The sequence below is a fragment of the Vipera ursinii genome (genome assembly GCF_947247035.1).
Source record: "Vipera ursinii genome assembly, chromosome: 6".
Taxonomy (NCBI): domain Eukaryota; kingdom Metazoa; phylum Chordata; class Lepidosauria; order Squamata; family Viperidae; genus Vipera; species Vipera ursinii.
The window spans coordinates 67,135,200-67,154,972 of record NC_139515.1 but is presented as its reverse complement, the minus strand read 5'-3'; the positions used below and the strand labels follow the sequence as shown (position 1 = coordinate 67,154,972).

The 19,773-nt window shown below is 36.9% G+C and overlaps 1 protein-coding gene across 1 annotated transcript in view; it reads left to right on the top strand.

The window, feature by feature from the left end:
• The window catches only part of RFX4 (regulatory factor X4), a gene marked incomplete at both ends in the record, with an annotated part of 88,161 nt that overhangs the window by 39,586 nt on the left and 28,802 nt on the right, over nucleotides 1-19,773 (top strand). Inside the window, 7 exons of the mRNA XM_083365628.1 lie at nucleotides 1,477-1,537; nucleotides 8,239-8,362; nucleotides 11,066-11,127; nucleotides 13,300-13,513; nucleotides 14,328-14,405; nucleotides 16,692-16,855; nucleotides 18,429-18,529. Of these exons, the coding sequence (XP_083221754.1) occupies nucleotides 1,477-1,537; nucleotides 8,239-8,362; nucleotides 11,066-11,127; nucleotides 13,300-13,513; nucleotides 14,328-14,405; nucleotides 16,692-16,855; nucleotides 18,429-18,529 (804 nt within the window). The remainder of the gene's footprint in view (nucleotides 1-1,476; nucleotides 1,538-8,238; nucleotides 8,363-11,065; nucleotides 11,128-13,299; nucleotides 13,514-14,327; nucleotides 14,406-16,691; nucleotides 16,856-18,428; nucleotides 18,530-19,773) is intronic.

The window sequence follows — 19,773 nt, the reverse complement described above, 5'->3', positions numbered from 1 at the left end:
TCATATCTATTGACCTGATGTCAATCTCCTAGCCTTTGTGATATCACTGGTTTCATAGCAATCCTAGCTCACAGACTCAAGTTGCAGGCATTGGCCTCTGTAAAAAATTGAGCCTGGATAGTTCCCATTTAAAAGGGATTAATGCAAAAGCCTCAACCAGTTGTGACTACTCTTGTCTCCTCAATGTCTGTGAATGGGAAAGAAAAACCGTCCATGAGGGAAAGGAATCAGATACATCAATCAGTACCAGGTAACAGCATTGTTCTACTTCAGTGCCATGTCTCTCATCATAGAATTGCCCCGAGGAAGGACTACTTATTGTTCATCAAGATGCATCCTTAGAATTGGTAAGTCTCAGGAGGAGGACAAATACTTCCCCAAACCAGCCCACCTGATCCACATGGCATTTGCCAGCAAGGGTTGCTCACCTCACTCTTTATCTTCTAAAAAAAGGGTTGATCCCACAGACTCAGGCTATTGGTCTGTCATTCAGCCTCCACTTGATCATATTCCTCATTGTCCAACTGTTTATATGCTAGTCCAATAGTAGACAATAATAGACAATAATAAAACTTGAAAACATTGTCATAAATATGTTTTCTTCCTGGGCAAAAAACCCCTGATAAATATTCCTTGTTCCCAAGAATAGCATCATTGCAACTGCTTTGAAAAATGAATTGGAACAGTGCTGTCCTGCATTTGCCCTCCACAATGACACCCTTAACAGAAAAGGACTTTTCTGGCTTAATAGATCAAGTTTTAATGGGAACCTCAACACTGAATATATGAATGGCTGCCCATTCTTAAGAACAAAGATATGTTCAGAAATATTCTTCAAAAGGAGCAAGTTTTCTTCCACAATTTCTTCCATTGCTTTTAACAACATTTCTTATTGACAACATTAAAATCCCAAACATTGTTGGGATTTGTTCTGGTGCAGCAAGAGAAGAGAAGGAAGGTGAAAGGAAATGTCTATTGTAATTACTGATCTGTTGTATAATAGAACCTTCAAACTCTAATGAGACTTTCAGCCAGTATTTGGGTTTAAATAGTCACAACTGCAATAAAGAATGAAAAAGAGATGCTACATCTCTGTGGAGCTTGTAAGGTCCATTTTCCTATATATATATATAAAGTCCTGCCATAACTTTTCTCCAGCTTCAAGTCTCTAAGCAGGAAGGGTAGCTTAATGACACAAGATGGTGAAAGGATGTAGAAGGGTCGATGTGATGTAAACATTTATTTCTTTTAAGTCCCAAAGAAGGTATTCATGGGATCACTGGTGCCCACAGGCATCAGATTGTACAGCCTGGCATTTAGTTAAACAATCATTCTGATTCTCATAATCTTCAAGTATATTTGCATATTAAAGGTTTCTTCTGGGGAATTTGAGAATATTCCTAACAGTGGAATTTTCTCATGCCTCAGCATCTCAGCTGAAAGAATGTCCCTTGATAGAGTTTTTTTTCTTAACAGATGAGGAGAAAGAGAATAATAGAGCATCCAAACCGCACTCTACCCCAGCAACTCTGCAATGGTAAGATCTGTTTCTTGAAAAAAACACATTTACTCGCAAGCAACTATTTTCAGGCATTCAAGAGTATGATAAATACGTAGAAATGATTTTGACACTGTTGCATTGTTCTGGATTACTGACTACATCAACATTCTAGTTTATGTTCATTAAGTGTTCTGTGCTCAGAATTCAGGGTCTGAGGAATAATTTCTTTAAAAAAATATTTAAAGGATCTGTGCTTTGCTAGAATTGCAGAAGACAAATAGCTCTAGCAAAAACTAGCTAAACACTATAAAATATCAATAAGTGTATGCACATAAAAGTATTCAGTTACAGTATATCTCTTTTAGATACCCATCTAATCACTGGAGACATAGGAACATAGAGAAGGGTCTCTGGAAACTGATTAGTTGAACATATTCATGTTCTTTTCTGAACTCATGCTCTCCTAAACTGTGTTAGCAAATGGTTATTCTTTCCCAAATATTTAAACAGCAATTCATTTCTTGCTATTCTTGTTCTTTTCCGGCAACTAATACTTCAAGCCTCCTCAGAAGGCAATTGCTTAGTCTTTCCTATAATTTGATGGACTTGTTTCAGCCAAATTGCCAAAGCTAATTATCTCATAAAGCTCTTCCCCCAGGAGAAAGCAAGCCAATAATGGTAGCATCCTTAATCATCCCAAAACTCCCAGGATATTCAGCTTGTTGGAATGTAGCCATTATTTGCTACCATGTTCCAATTGCCCAAGAGAGGCAATAAGCCATTTTCTATCATTCAGGCCACCATCTTTAGCAGCATAGCTGCCCTTGCGGCTTGTTTGTCCTTGCACTTTTATCTGCCCTAGTTGTGCTTGTCTGGGCTCATTGCAAAACAACTTCATGTTCTCCAGAGTACAATAACCATCACCCCTTTTGTTTATCTGCATTTGATTCTAAGCTGCTGTATGCAGATAAACTATACATGTTTTATCATAACTTCAGCCTGTAAGGCCTTACATTTCAATGATTGTGAACTAGAGGCACATCATTCTGCCTCCTAATAAGCCAGCAGCACTTTACCTCTTCCTCTTTTAAGCAATGTGACAATTGCAATTAGTTTGGTCAGGGGGAGTCTGGAGTGGCATGAACAGCATTTGAAAAGGGATAAAGAGGAGACAAAGTAGCTATGGCAGTGTGCCAGTTGGTCTAAACTATGTTTGGGCTAGCGAACCTAATTTGATTTGGTCCAAATGTCATGCTTATTCATATATTATGGATTGCTTGTCTGAGCTTAGTGTGATGTGTGAATTCAGCCTATTGTGGCTTATCTGGCAAAAGATTTTTTTTAGCAAACTACAGCATAGCATGGTGTATTAACCTAGCTGATGTTAGCTCTAGCTTCATCTCTGGCCAAGACTTTGGAAGACCAATGAATTGTGGTGGCAGCAACCTGAGTGAGCTACATCCTCTGCATCTCATTTCAGGTTGTTTGGCCCATGCAATCAAGGCTGAGCAGAGATGATGGAGCCCAACCTAACCAGCTGAGTGAGAATGGAAGCTGCAGGGGATGAGTATGTGTTGGTGGGGAGAAGATAGCAAATAGAGAGGAGAGTTTAGAGAAAACAAAGGAGAAAGAAGAGAGGAGATGGCTGTGAGCATGGGAAAGTACATTTCTGTGCATCTGGTTTTTTACTTCACAAATTAATTAGTTATATATGAGTTTTGAATTGGCTACCATGAACTTGATGCATTATGTTCTCTGAAATCATCTGCCTTTTGGCCATGGATTCATTGATTATTCCATAGCAAGTGAGTCAGGCACTTTTAGTGCTCTGTATCTGACATGGAACCTGGAATTTCTTAAGTTGATCTGTGTTGGCTTGAAACCAGTTATGTAGGGATTAATATTGAGAATCTTGTAGGTTCATTGTAATATTAAATATTGTCATAGGCATCTGATACACTATAAGGACATATATATGTGCATATATACATATATTTTATAGGCTGCGTGACTCCCAACAACACTGGGCAGCTTATAATTAAGGTGTTGTTGTTTTTTTTTAAAAAAAGCATAAAACACCCACAGAGAGATTCATGATGGTCCCAAAAACTTAAAAAAAGTTCATTAATAATTTCCTGAACATCATCAGGGTGGGGGACAAAGAGATCTCTGGGAGGATATTATTATGCAGGGCACGGGCTACAGCAGTCATACTTCCTAGGTCCCATAAGATGACATTGCTGAAGTGATGAGAGCTGGAGCACACCTGTTCTGCCTGATTGTACCAGATGAACAGAAAAAACTGAAAACAAGCAGTCCTTCAAATAATCCAAGCCTTTTTGCCTCTATAGATGATAAATAGCACTTTGAATTGCACCTGGAACTTAATTACTGCAGCTGTGGAACAATGGGGGGTCATCAACAAAGCATACCTGACATTATCCATATCACTGCATTCTGGAACAGCTGTAGTTTCTGAATAGTTTTCAAGGGTAGCACCACGTGCAGCACATTGTTGTAATCCATTTATGAGGCTATGAGTGAATGTCTGATGGGGCCCTGGTCCAAGAAAGAGTGCACCTGGCACACTAAATGTACTTAAGCAAGTTCCTCTTGGCCATAGCTAGTACCTGCTCTTCCAATAGAAGCTGTGTATCCAAGATGACCCTCTAGTTGTGCACCAATCTTGAATAGGAAAATGTAACACCACCCAAAACCAGATTGAAGATCACCAGAGCCTGAGGCTACCCATGAATTTTGGAAGTACTTTAACAGAATAACAAAGTTGGAAGAGACCTTGGAGGTCTTCTAGTCCAACCCCCTGCTCAGGCAAGAAACCCTATACCATTTCAGACAAATGGCTGTCCAGTCTCTTCTTAAAAACTTCCACTGTTGGAGCATTCACAACTTCTGGAGGCAGGTTGCTCCACTGATTAATTGTTCTAACTGTCAGGAAATGTCTCCTTAGTTCTAGGTTGTTTCTCTCCTTGATTAGTTTACATGTATTGCTTCTTATCCTGTCCTCAGGTGCTTTGGAGAATAGGTTGACTCCCTCTTCTTTGTGGCAACCCTTGAGGTATTGGAACACTGCTATCATGTCATCCCTAGTCCTTTTTTTCATTAAATTAGACATACCCAATTCCAGAAACTGTTCTTTACATGTTTTAGCCTCCAATCCCCTAATCATCTTTGTTGCTCTTCTCTGCACTCTTTCTAGAGTCTCAACATTTTTTTTATATCGTGGTGACCAAAACTGTATGCAGTATTCCAAGTATGGTTTTACCAAAGCATTATAAAGTGGTATTAACACTTCACGTGATCTTGAGTCTATCCCTCTCTTAATGCAGCCTAGAACTGTGTTGGCTTTTTTGGCAACTGCAGTACACTGCTGGCTCTTATTTAAGTGATTGTCCACTAGCACTTCAAGATCCCTCTCACAGTTGCTACTGTTGAGCCAGGTACCACCTATACCAGGGGTAGGCAACCTCGGCTCTTTTATGACTCATGGAATTCTGGGAGTTGAAGTCCATGAGTCATAAAAGAGCCGAGGTTGTCTACCCCTGACCTATACTATACTTGTGCATTTGGGTTTTCTTGCCTAAATGTAGAACCTTACTTTTTTCACCACTGAATTTCATTTTGTTAGATAGATAAATACTTCCAAGACTATATAGTACTTCTTTTAGATATTACAGCTCTTTATGGAACTGGGATAATACTGAACTAGAATGAGATGTATAGTTGCTGAATGCATTCTTTAGTCAGATACATTCCTTTTTATTCCAGTTCAGGTTGTCAGAGCATTCATTAAATTCTACAGCTCTCTGTATTTGTGCCCTCTGAATGATAGATGGGTATTTTATCATAATAGTAATGAAAATTGAAACAACATGTGGTTATGGAGAATTATATCTGATTACTTAACATAGTTCATTTAACTACAAATTATTTAATAAACTATAATTGGGTGATCTTTTTCAATATGCTAAGCCATAAATCAAAGATTATGAACCATAATCAGTGGTGGGATTCAGCCGGTTTGCACCATTTTGGCAGAACCTGTAGCTAATTTTTTTGTTGTCCAGGCCCAGAATGGACTTCCAGAAGCAGCATCCACAAAGAGAACTGGTTGTTCACGTATTTGAATCCCACCACTGACCATAATTATTGTAACCACACAACCTACTAAGTAAATTTCAAGCAAAGCAAATTATGAGTGACTTTGATGCAGGAATCCAGCCTTCATTCTAATGAAATGCCAATTTTATAACCCTGATTTGCTTGGACTTTTAAGAATATATAATAGAATGCAAATGAATTTGTTTAGCAAATAAAATATACTGAAATGTTGCACATAATTTTAAAGATAGTGTTTTAAGGACATTGCTGATAAAATAAATAACCCCAAGTTCATTATAACACTATAGGCTAGTCCAGAGTTCAAAATATGAACTCCTGAAATGACAAAAATATGTAAAACTAAACAATGATGAAAATGGTTTTTGGTCATTAAAGAAAAGTTCAGACATAACAGAAAATTGTTTAGCACAGACTAATGATTCACCAAGAAAGAATGGAGAGAAAAGAGGAAAATCATTAGATATTATGAAGAGAAATAATTGAGAGTCTTTCTTCCTATCCTGTCTTGGTCAGAGAAATTGATGTGCCAATTAGCACCTATGGCATACAAACAGTCTGTGTCCCTTGAAAAGAGGTTTTGTTCAGAGTCTGTGTATTTGAGGGCAAATGCAGCAATGATATTGTAGTAGACAGAAAACACGAATAGATGCTGCCTTTAGAAACCAATTCTATTCAACCACTCTTATATCTTAATGAATTTTTTGTAGGAAGAAAAAAAATCATGTTAAGGCTAATGAAGTATTGGGGAGGAGAATCTCCAGACAATACAACAAGACATATAAATCAGTTTTTCTAAGAAAGGTCTCCGCTAATTGGCTCACACGTTACTTTAAGTTATTATTTTCAAATCCATATTTCTCTGAATTAGTGTTGATTGAAGCTTATTTTTATGCCACAGTTTAATAAGGTATTATACATAACAGTACAGCAGGGTATAAAGCTTAATTCAACCTATTAGATACCTAATATTCTTCCTAGATCGTGTCTCCACTAAATAGTTTGGTCTTCACTGACCCAAGTATGCGTCTTCCATAATTAATCCTTCCAATGTTATTGGACATTACCAATGTTATTCCTAACAGTGTTAACAGCAGAAAGAAGGTTTAAGGGAGCATTTAACTGTAGAAGCACAGATGCACAGATGTTTCTGAAGTGCCCGTCCTTCTAGTAATACTTCAGAGGCTCCATTTACTTCCAAAAATAGATACAAGAAGAGCTCTGAGTACTGCAGGACATAATCAGAGTTGCTACTTTTAGCTTATGCCCAATGGGTAACAATCCATATTGTAGCAACCTAGGTAAGAATCAAGACTGCCTAGAACTGTTTTTACCAAGGATGTTGTTGGGCTCTCCTTAGCTAAATGTATTCAGGCAGAGGCTGTACAGCCATCTGCTGGCGGTTTTAATCTGGATTCCTACATTGAACAGGAGACTGGACTCAGTGGACTAAATTAGTTTTCTAATTCTATGATTCTGTCTTGGCTGGAATTACTACAGAATGAAGGATGGATGCTATGGATGGAATACAGTGAGAATGGGGAGGGAGGAGAAAGGATAACAGAAGGTTAGGCTAAAGACATAAGTAAGTGAGCTGATGTGAATAGCATGGGAATGTTACTGTGACTCCATAGGTAAATGGATCTTAAGATAGTTCCATCCTTAGGTGTTTGGTCCTCAGGTCAAAGGTAGTTTTAAACTCTGGATTGAGGCAAGAGATACACTATCAAGGCTTACCTTTGTTATCTGCTTAGGTAGCGGGGTGGTTTAGATGAATTATACTACAAATGAAGTGCATATTTTCTTTTTCCTTTAAACTTTGAAAGAGAAGACTGGAAACGAATTCCAAAGTGCTAACTAGGTATGCAACTTTGGCTGTAACAGGCTGTCATCCTCTAGCTGGCACCTTGAAATGCAAGCAGAATTATTATGGGGTAAATTTTACAGAAAGGGTGAATAAGGAGCATATTGGAACAAGCACTGATACATGACTGTCTTGGAAAGCCTTTGATAATATGGCAGGTCCCCTATGCGCAGTACACAACTTTTGATGCCAGGATTGTTGTGCTAGGAAATGGAGCAAATTGGTTTGGAGGAGGTTGATGACTTCTTTTCTTTCAGTTCTTTGTACTTTAGTAACATAAATGATATTACAGAATTCTTTTGGAATTGAGTTACATATAACTGCAAAAATAAATAGATAATGCATCTCAAATTGCATTTCTTTTTACTCATTGTTTGGATTCATACTCTGACCAACATCATAAATGATAATGTGAAAATAGGGTAAATAGGTTCATACCTTACAAAAATTTTAAAAATTACATTATGATTAAATGTGCAGATTATAAGAAAAGAGCAAACAGCTAAGAATGTGTATTTTCATGAATCTGTTTAAACATGTGCAAATTGTTCATCAGATGCCAATCTACTACTTGCTGTTCATTTCTGAGTAGACATGTAAACATATGTTTGCTCTTTTCAGTGAAAGAGTGAAAGCTGAAATATAGTATTGTAGTATCCTGGGGTTTATTTTCATCTATGAAAGCATTGTAAAAAAAAAGTATATTTGTTTTCTTTGTTTTGTCCTTATTTTTAAGGCTGGAGGAGAATTATGAGATTGCCGAAGGTGTCTGCATCCCTCGAAGCGCTCTCTACATGCACTATTTGGATTTCTGTGAGAAAAATGATACCCAGCCTGTTAATGCAGCTAGTTTTGGAAAGGTGAGTATAATAAAACTTTCCAGCAACTAACTTCAGGGATTTAAAAGATAATGACTATGGGATATAATAATAATTTATTAAACTGTATATCCCCTAACTCCCAACAATTCTGAGCAGCTCACAACAATCAAACAAAGAAATTACAACAGAATCTATTAAAAAATAAAAACACAGGAAAGAATGGTAGGATAGATGAAATGAAGCAAGGTGTCTAACTCTCCCTCACCAAGGCTGGGGTGAAAAGCCAGTTCTTCCCTGCTCTTCTGAAGAACAGGAGAATTGGAACAACTCAGATCTTGGGGGAATCTCATTCCAGGGACCTATACTTTCCCTATACATATTATCGTTATTCAAAGAAAAAATAAACTGTTGACAGAACATTGTGCAGTTGAAGATTTCTTTAGAAGTTCCAGGGAGAGGAAAGTTTTTGCTGGATGAATTTCACAAATTCCTTTGGTAAGATTAATTTTTTTAAGCAACCCAGGTAGCTTTGTCTGACAGTTGATTAATGTCAGACTAAGAAATATCTTCAGATGTCATTGCAGACTACATAATGGGTGGTGAAAAGTATAATGGCTGCAGCCGATGGCGAAAGGGTTGTATGCAACCCACTAAAATGCTACTTGCCTTCTCCAGTCCTTTAATGTCTAAACCTACTGATCACAAGCCCTGACCCATGCCTCTTTTATCTGGGCTACCACTGAAAGTCCCATTTCCTATCTCACCATACAATTTGGTAGAATCAAGAAAGCTGTTCCTAAAGAAGTCTTGTTTGGGGGTTAGGGGTGTCCCTTTTTCTATTCAAAGACTAGTAGTTCTTAGAAGATTGATCTCTCCTTTCCTGTCTAAAAATAAAATCCCACCCCCATTCACCCACGTTACAATATAAGTTTCCCATCCATTGCAAGGAGACAGTGAGGCTTTGGATCACAGCTAGTATAAGACTATAAGGGGATTCGGGCTTTATCCTCAGTCCCCAGTGTGATGCACCGATAAGTTTTGATTTTTAATATACCATTGACAGGGGCTCCAGACCTTTATTTCTTAAAGGGTAAACAGAACTATATTGCTTTGCAAGTTTCAAGAGAAAATAATAGTAAACCAATAGAAATGTTTTATTTGTCTTTGGGGTAGTTGAAGAAAAATCCTATTTGAGGAGTACTTGTCATACTTTCTAAATGATAACAGGCACCCTGCTCCCCTCTGAAAATTCAGAAAAATGCCTCCTTCCCTCCATAGTGCCCGGGTGCCCCCATCTCTGTCTGCCCAAACTGAAAGAGAGAGGGGTGGGATTAATGTGTAATTAAAGAGAATTTGGAAGCCTGAGATGTTGCGGAATGTTAGATCAGTAGCTGGAACAGCATGTGGTGTTCTTTAGGTAGGCTTCATTGAATTAGCACAAAAAGAGAGAGTCAGAGAAAGAGGCTGCCTGCCTGTCTGCTCATTTATCAAATAGCTAGGCTGAACTTTCACAGCTCCACAAAAGTGTTTTTCTGTTTGCTGATTTTCCCCCACCCTTCAGAATTAAATCTGTACAACATTTTCCCCTGTTCTAAGGCTTATAAAATAAGTCATTTTGATTTCTCATTACTTAATAAATAAATAAGCAAATGTGGTAAAAATGGAAGATAAATAATCATGGCATGTCAGGTACTTGCATGATACTTTGACCCAGTTTCTTTTACAGGCCTTTTTGACATTCCTTTAGACTGTGTGGATGATTCCATATATAACTAGAAGTAAAAAAAAAAGGGATGTGTATGGAAAGGATGCACAAGATTAATTTAATCAGCTAAATCTTGGTGCGATTCCAGCTGAGGTGTTCTGCAGTGAACATTAAAAATGAAGCAGGCATATTTGTAGTTATAAATTCAGTTTTTCCAGTTTGAAACAGAGAACACTCTTATTTCAAACTTGGCCCTTCTTATTAAAATAAGTCTCTTTTTTACTAATAAAGGAGAATATTTGTAGCTCAGGGTTGAAATGAGCTTGGTTGTTTTCTTGCAGATGTTTCATTACCCAAACTAAGTAACATCATCAGTGCTAGAGCATTAGATGCCAAGATCCCTCACCTCTTCTTTTTTCTTAGTATTTCCTTTGATGTTTCTGTATGTAGTTTTATTTAAGTATATAGTATTAAGAATATGGAAGAACTTAATTGACAAGCAATTAAGTTAACGGCTTCTGTACATAAAGAGTACATTCTGCCAATAATCTCCTCCAGCTATTTTATTTATAGATGGTTATTTATTGAATGTATGGAAAATTCAAAATATATAAACTAGCATAGCTACAGACAAAAGAACAACCATATAATAGTGCAATTTGATCAATTCTTTTCCATGTGTACATATTTTTGCAAGCAATTTTATCTCATATAATATGTTTTATGTATATATTTCTTTAATATATACATTTGGAACAATTTTTGAATTATAACTGTAAGTTCTTGAAAATGGCATCTATCTATCTATCTATCTATCTATCTATCTATCTATCTATCTATCTATCTATCTATCTATCTATCTATTCCTTAATATGTTCCAGTGATATAAAATAAGTGATTCTAAAACAGCTTATTTTGTTTCCAGTCAATTTTAATTCTTTTCTTACTTTCTTCTCAAATAAGCCATTGCTAAATATACATGATTGAAATAGGATCTTATGTTTCTTAACATAAAATTATTAAATTATAATTTACAGATAATAAGACAACAGTTTCCACAGTTAACGACCCGAAGATTAGGAACCAGAGGCCAGTCAAAGTAAGCAATAATGTGTGTTTCATAATCACAGAGAGGCCAAATGTGTTATAGAAATGTGATTGTCGAAGATATTTATGCAATGTGTCTATCGCAAACACTTATGTGTGGTGAGAGAAAATCCCATCGCTAAGCAAAGCTGGTTCAGTAAATGGTGTTGCTTCTTATGCTCTACCTCTTCTGTTTGATAGAATCTACAGCCATCCTAGACTCTGATATAACATGGTCAGTTGTAATGGAGGACTGGGCTCCCATACCGCTAATAGTTGCATAGAAGAGGTTGCTTCAGCAAGTGCCGACATCTTCTTTTCCTCAGAGCTATTCAAGGTACAGAAGCATGGTCTTCTGTTGAATCCAGGTCACTTTGGACTCTGATGTGTATGCCGCTGCTTTACCAGTGGCTTTTCCAGAGCTTAAGAAAAGTGGCAGTGGCCATTCCATATACCAAGAGCAGTGGCCATGTTATCAATTGGTACATGGGTGTGTATACTATAAACTGGAATTATATTTTCTGCTTGGTCCTATGCCCCATCTTCTCTTACCTGATCTTTATCTCTCCTGGAATTTCGATAGTTATAGCCTGCAGGAGGGAGGATAGTTATATTTCAGACTGGAGGAATAACAGACTGGATAATCTGTGATTCCCAGTTTTTTTAAAAATAAGACCAAATGCAAATATACAAATATGCTGATGAATTATAAAATACAGGGTGCTGTTATTACAAATGTTTATAAAAATTTGACAGGTAAGATTTGCTTCCTCCCTTAGCCAGGTGGGGATATGTGTTGGTTGTTTGCCTTAGCTGTGTCTGCCAGTTTCATTTGTGTGATGCAGTATTTTGTATTCTCCAACAGTGGTGCTCTTGGACTTGATATAGAAGTATATTGTCATCATGTCAATTTATCTTTTCTGTAATGTATACTTGTGACATGACATATAAAGGCCCCATGTTCCTAACCTTTTATCACCAGACCATTTTAGTGCATCAGAGCAGTTTCATAGAGCATGGCAATCTACACTTGCTATTATAGATGTACTGTGCAATAGAATAGCAGCCAATCACAGCTTTCTAAGGAAGGTAATACCTTTTATGTCAAGTTCAGTGCTTGAGTTAAGGGGTGTGGGCAGAATGAATGTGAGAACTCAGTGCCATTTAGTCAGATATGGATGCACTGGACAACTACTATTTCAGCACTGTTGGCTAAATAGATAGCAACATCTCTTGTGGATGCTGATGTCATGTACCAGGCCAGCCAGTGCTTTATGTTTAGCAGTCATGCACCTGCCCATGCTGAGGGACCAATACCACAGCTTCTCTTATCTTTTCCCAACATTTCTTGAAAGCGATTGAATCACCAGTCCCCAGGCACATATGTGTTTATATTGAAGGCTACTCTGTAGAAGAAAAAAAAAGAAGAAAACAGGGTTGTGACAGAAACGAGGTGACATCACAGAGGGATTGAAACTAAATTTTCAGCCCTTTGAAAGATTTGTGGAGGTTATGCAAAACATGCCGGAAAAATTACTTGAGGCTTAAATATACTTATTTTATGGATTACTTTGTTTAAGAAATGGTATTATTAAAAGTCTGTTAACATACCAACAAGTATTGCAGCATGACTCTATTGGCATACCAAAATATGTCTGGGAGGCTACAAATTAGGTTGTAATTTATCCAATCCTCCCAACACCATCATACTTAGCAATAGAAACAGCTAAAAGTTCTGCCAGCAAACTTCTAAAGGAAGTTGCAAACTTCTAAAGGAAGCTACTAGTGCACAATAACTCTGTAGCTGTCCTTAAAAGGGGCACGTATAGAGAGCTTAAGAAAAAATATTAATTGCCATTTAACAAATTATATACTATTTTTACCCACAGAAGAAAAGAAGGTATAGGATTATCCTTAGTTTGCTTCTACCAAATATATCTGGCTAGAGCTGAGGCAAAAACACCAGGCTCTGCCAATTTGTATCTTTCTTGGGTGCTCCTGTGGATGGAAAATGCAGCTTGTTAAGCACTTGAATCATCAGCCTTATGTTCTGATGGTGAATTTGCACTCATGCATTAACTTGCAAATTGGCATGAAGTCTGTTTTGTTAGCAATTTTCCTTTTTAACCATACTTGAGTGAACAAGTTCTCTCTCTTTAAAAAAAGTGTGTATTCAACATTTCAGGTACCATTACTATGGCATTGCAGTGAAAGAAAGCTCCCAGTATTATGACGTGATGTATTCTAAGAAAGGAGCAGCCTGGGTCAATGAAACAGGAAAAAAAGAAGTAATCAAACAGACAGTGGCATATTCACCACGATCCAAACTTGGGACGTTGCTGCCAGAATTTCCAAATGTCAAAGATCTAAATCTGCCAGCCAGCTTGCCAGAAGAGAAGGTGACGCTAGTAAAATATTCATTGGCTTGCTTTGGTCTCTGCTTTTTCTCTGTTGAGGAAAGGCTAACTTAAGTATGAAAAAGTGCCTCTTCAAAAGATTGAGTTTAAGAAGACTGTGACTTGATTTATGAAGGACTTGATTGCTCACTGTACTTGAAACAAATAATTTCTCCCTGATTTATGATATTTATCCAGTAATCTATAGATGAAAGAGACTGTACCTTCTGTATTGGTTCAAAGTAGACAATACATCAAAGATCCATGATTGAATTTTCCAATATTTCTTTAGTAAAAAAACTCCCCACCAACTTAAGGAAAGTAGATTAGTGCAAAAAGGCAGAGGATCAATTTTTTTTTCCTGGCATTATATCCCTAACTTAATTACAATCCAAAGCTGCAACTAGCTACTCTCAGTTAATATGTGGTGGTGGTGGCAAAATAATTTAATTTGGGCAAATGGCTCAAGCCCACCCCCAAGTACTATGCTCCCAAACTTTCCTTCTCCTTGGTGCTAAGCGGGCTTTCTGGAACATAATGCTCTGAGGCAAAGATGACACCCTTTTAGCAGCTTGCTCTGGAAACCACAACACGTAGGTATTAGGTTAGGCTCTATCTGGATTAAGGTTTATAATTACAATTTATGAGACCTGAGATGGATACTAGTGTTTTTGCTGCCTTGAGGTTTTAATCTTCTTCATCTAAATCTTCATTGTTAAGAATTTGTTAGGAGTTGGAGGTCATGATAGATTATACAAGAAATGTTGTTTTAAATATGATATGCTTAATAAGAATTCCTCTTTTTTTATCCTTCTAGGTATCTACTTTTATAATGATGTACAGAACACACTGTCAAAGGATACTTGATACTGTAATAAGAGCCAACTTTGATGAGGTTTGTAACTAAGTAAAAAGGTTTTCATGGGATAGTTTATATTCAGTTATATTTATTGATGGTAGTGAAAACATTTATATTGACTGGCTACATTGCTCCAAGGTTCAAAGTGTTTTCCACTGAGAATCGGAACTGTTGGAGATAATAGCATGTGTTAGTACTGTTGGGTGAAAAGATTCTGAGAATAAAGGAAGCTAATGAACAGGATGCCTCAATTCAAGGAAGCTGAAAAAATGGTGCGATCGGGCAATATACTGAAAAATAAATTGGGAAGAACAGCAGTATAAGAAAAAGGCTTATATAAAAGGATGGAGGAGGTGAGCAATTGAGATCAGAAGTATTAATGAGATAGAAGACTATAAAAAGCCCTCTATATTACTCAAGATAACATAGATAATACATATGGAAATAGAATAAATATGTTTTTCGCTGTAGAGCGGAGAGGGGTTATCCAGATTCTAGTACACCCTTAGTCATGGAAGCTTACTGAATGACTTTGGGCCAGTTTTTCTTTCTCAGTTCATGCTCCTCACAGAGTTGGGGAAAATAGGAAGAAGTGCTTTGTACATTGCCTTGAGCTCCTGAATTAAAGGGAGGATGTAAATTTATTAAGTACCTACACATATAGTAGAACCTTGGTGGAGCAGTGGACTAATGCCTCCTTAAGTAACACCAGCTCCCTGCAATTAGTGCAGGTTCGCATCCCACCAGGCTCAAGGTTGACTCAGCCTTCCATCCTTCCGAGGTAGGTAAAATGAGGACCCAGACTGTTGGGGGCAATAAGCTGACTTTGTAATAATGCCGCTTGGGGGGGGGGTGTCCGAAAGCCCTAATAAGCAGGCATATACATAGAATGAAGGCTATTGCTAAGCACATTGGTTTGTGCTTAAATTGTGAGCCGCCCTGAGTCTTCGGAGAAGGGCGGGATATAAATGGGATTAAAGAAAAAAATTCATATCTATTATATACACACATCTATAGTTATATATAAATTTATACACATACAGTATACTTATGATTCATAAAGCTGAAAATATCTATGGCTCAATTTTATATGCAATAATATTTGAAAGAAATCTTAGTTCTGCAATATTAGTTTGGTGAATATGTCTTATGGAAAATGGATGCCATTTTTTTTAACACTAGTGCAGAAAATTGATTTCCGAAGTTCCTGCTAACATGATCTATTAAACCCCAACTTTAAAAATATCCTAGAGTTCTCTGCTTTTTGTTTCTCTTTCAATTCTCATTCATATGATATTTTTTTCATGTAGTCAGTCCAGATAACCAATGCCTGTATAATGGCACAAATCTAAGGCTTTGTTTGTTTGTTTGCTGCCCATCTCACCAAAAGGCGACATTAATTTAGATTTATATCTTAAATATATTTGCAATGAATCCCAAAGGTGCATTTTCAAGAGGCAACTGGACTTTCTTGGTTTTCTTTGAAGACATTTTGCCTCAGCTTCTTGGATAAGAAGCGAAACGTCTTCAAAGAAAACGAGAAAGTACAATTTTCTCTTGAAAAAAGCACCTTTGGGACAACCAGGACCTAGATGACTGAGAATCTCCATAAACATTTGCAATGAATGATAGTTAGTTACAGTCTATATAGGATGATTTAACTGCTTCCTACCCCTCAGTATAATGCCTCTTTCCTGATTTTGACTGCTTTTATATTTGATATGAAATCTCTTTCATTAGCATGAATGGGGACCAAGTTGCTGTCAACAGTCATGTATTTTCAGAGGAAATTTGTTAGGGCTCCTTCTTAGTGTAATGGTATGTGGGAATGGCCTTGGGAGATGGGGGAGGAGCTGCATGCAGGAGAACAAGAGAACATAAGAAGCAGCTGAGCCTGCAGATGGGAAGGGGGAATGGCAAACATCTCACAAGTTACCCTCCTTAGTTTGTTGGGCTGTAAATACAAGAGGGGGAGAAATGTACTTTCAGACTTGCAAGATTTTGTTAATGTAACCTCACAACAATGTATAAAGAGTTCATCTAGGCATGCTTCTTACCTGGACTATCTTGCAAGGCTGATAAGCAGAATCAAACCCAGTGGTACACGGACATGAAAGAGAGAAGGCAGAATCCACCCTTTATTTGCAACTCCTTTTTTTTCCTTTTTCATCAGCAAACTGCCATGGGTGAAACATATCATTTGATGGTGTTTTCAAAAAAAGAAAATCAGAAGTGTATTTCTGCCACTCTAGAAGATAGACAAATAATAATTTTTAAAAATTACAAATTCCATTTATTTCTTCTGTTTGGGCGCATTTCTAGGTTCAAAGTTTTCTTCTGCACTTTTGGCAAGGGATGCCACCTCACATGCTTCCTGTACTGGGTTCTTCCACTGTAGTAAATATAGTTGGAGTTTGTGATTCGATATTGTATAAAGCTATTTCTGGAGTTTTGATGCCAACAGTCTTGCAAGCATTACCTGATAGGTGAGTATATTTTATAGACTGACATTTGTGTGAAGGTATATGTGTGAGTTTGCTTGCAACATATGCCCTTTATACAGTTTAAATCAGGGGTCTTCAAACTTGGCCCTTTTATGACTTGTGGACTTCAACTCCCAGAATTCCTCAGCCAGCTGGCTGAGGAATTCTGGAAATTGAAGTTCACAAGTCATAAAAGGACCAAGTTTGAAGACCTCTGGTTTAAATTAAAAAAATTTCTCACACAAGACCAAGTTACATTTATGAATAATAAAACCAAATGGGTTTGACAGAACACTGCAGATTGAGTTCAAACGCTGAAGGAATGGTAGATTTTTTCCATTTAGGAATGAAGAACAAATAAGTGGGCAATATATTTAAAATATTCTATACTTGCATGCTTCAGTTTTGTTCCCTTCCCTACATTCTAAAAATTTTAGCATTTTGGCAGTCTTTTTAATACACGTGCAGTCAATGACATTTTTTATTTATCAGGTTTTCTTCCTTCAGATTCCATCTTGAATAATGCTTTTTTGTGAGCGTTACAGATCTTCATTCCTACATTGTTTTCTATTCCAGCCTTCCCTAAATTAGTAGTCTTTTGATGAGTTCAATATCTACTTCATATTTCCCAACCAGAATACCTTAAGGACTAAATCTTCCTGTACATACTTTCTTGAACCCTGAGACCTCTAGATGGCTTTGTGGTCTGAGAACAGTCTTTATAATTGCTGATTCTCCCTATTCTGAAATGCCTTCAGCAATACAGTATGTCTTGTCCCTGTTTTAGTACCATTTGAGGGGCTGGCAAGATACAGTATACTTTTGTCCTCAGTTCTTAAACATGAAATACCCTAGATCAGACATGTCAAACTCGCGATGTCATGTGACATCGCGTAATGTATCGGGACTGTTTTGCCATGCCGACAATGGGGTGGGCATGGCTTCCGCATGACGCATCTGGCCTGCAGGCCGGCAGTTTGACACTCCTGCCCTAGATAGTAATGGAATCATTTAATTCAATCTGTTTCAGTTATTCCTGCTAACTAAAGTAGATAACCGTGGTTACTTTAGTAGTAGTAGTAGCAGCAGCAGCAGCAGTAGTAGCAATAACATTTATTATTCTAAGTTTTAAACATTAAGCACCTCTGCAAATTAATGTTATATAGCAATTATGGATTATAATTTTGAAAAGTGGCATAGTTCTGAAGAATGGAATATATCTATTTATTTTCTTAAGATATGGGAGGAACATCAGATGCAAGCATTTGTACTTATTCATTTCAGAACTCTATAGTTTACTTTTTCTGTATACTTTGGTGTACTTTTCACATTCCTTATTATTAGGTAGCTGTAACATAATACATATTCTCAGTACAATCCTATGCATGTAAACTGGGAATTAGGTCTCACAAAGTTGTGAACTAATGCTAAATACAGTACATCAGGTTATGAAAATTTTCCAATTTTGAACTATAGGACTAAAAATTGGGGAGTTGCACAGCTAATATTTTCCTGCTTTTCTTCTGCAAAGAAAGACTCTTAATATATATTCCTGAAGTGGTACTTTTCTTTTCAGCTTAACACAGGTGATCCGCAAGTTTGCCAAACAGCTGGATGAATGGCTAAAGGTAGCTCTTCATGACTTGCCTGAAAACCTACGAAATATCAAGTTTGAATGTACGTGTTACATACTTTCTTAATACAAGCAGAAAAATTGTTTGTGATACCGTAACATTAAAATTAAAGATATTAATCAAAAGATGGTATGCTGGTACCGGTAGAACTTTAAAAAAATGCAAATGATTTTAAAAAAATGAAAGAAACAGGTCAGATAAAGAATTCAGTTCCCATCACTACATATGTGGTATGGCAATATTCTTAATCAGATCAATCCACTCTATGTCCTATGAGTAATTAAATAAAAAAACTGAAAGGGCAGCTATAGAACACATATATTCTATGTTGTGATTAAGTTCTTATTTACCTACCTCAATAACACGTGGAAGGTAGGGTAGTACATATGAATAGATTTAAGGGTGCATTAGGCCCACTCCTATTTTTTTAATCTACAACAATTAAATTTATTCTTCCAAAATCATGATGCTGAAATGAAGAAAGCTTGGAATACTGTAACTACTAAATTTTATGTTAAAAAGCTATTCAGATATCAAAAACAAATGCTTAGAATAAACTTGAAGGCATCCTTTAATTTAATGAAAGGAGTAGGCAACACAGTGTCTTTTGATGTCAAAATAATATATAATAATCCAAGAAAGCATTGGCAATCTTCCAAAATGTAAAAATTCCCCAAATCTCACATGATCTTAGGCATGATATTGCCGAAAATGTTTAGGACTTTTAGGAGACATTTTGATAACTTTTAAAAAGTCTCAGTATGCAAAATTACATACATGCTTGAAAAGGTGCTCTGTGTCTTATGATCCTAACATGGTTTAAAAGAACAATAAGCATTGCATCTCTAATTTATCAATCACTAATCATCTCTAATTAATTTTGTCAATTCTTTCAGTTATATGTGTGTATATCACTGACTGGTCATAGTGATGAAGCCATATTAGTTACAATTAATTGATAAGTCTCCTGTCTTTGTGGAACATTCTCTCAAGGGATGGACTGCAAATGCAAGCAATCAAGCACCTCTTCAGACTACAGTCCGAGGCCTTTTCCTCAAGTGTCAAAGTTTAAAAAATGAAGACAATCAAATTATCCCATCTCCGCAAGAAAGGCACTACACTCTTTCTCTGTAGATGCCTGCCTTGCACATTATATCATGAGAAAGTCTGCTTTATTTCATCAATCCTGCTCCTTTTATACGGCTAATTTCCACATCACAAGTTTTTTTGAAGAGAGAGAATGTGGGTGAAGTTGAAAAGGGGAGGGAAAAATTCATTTAGGAGACG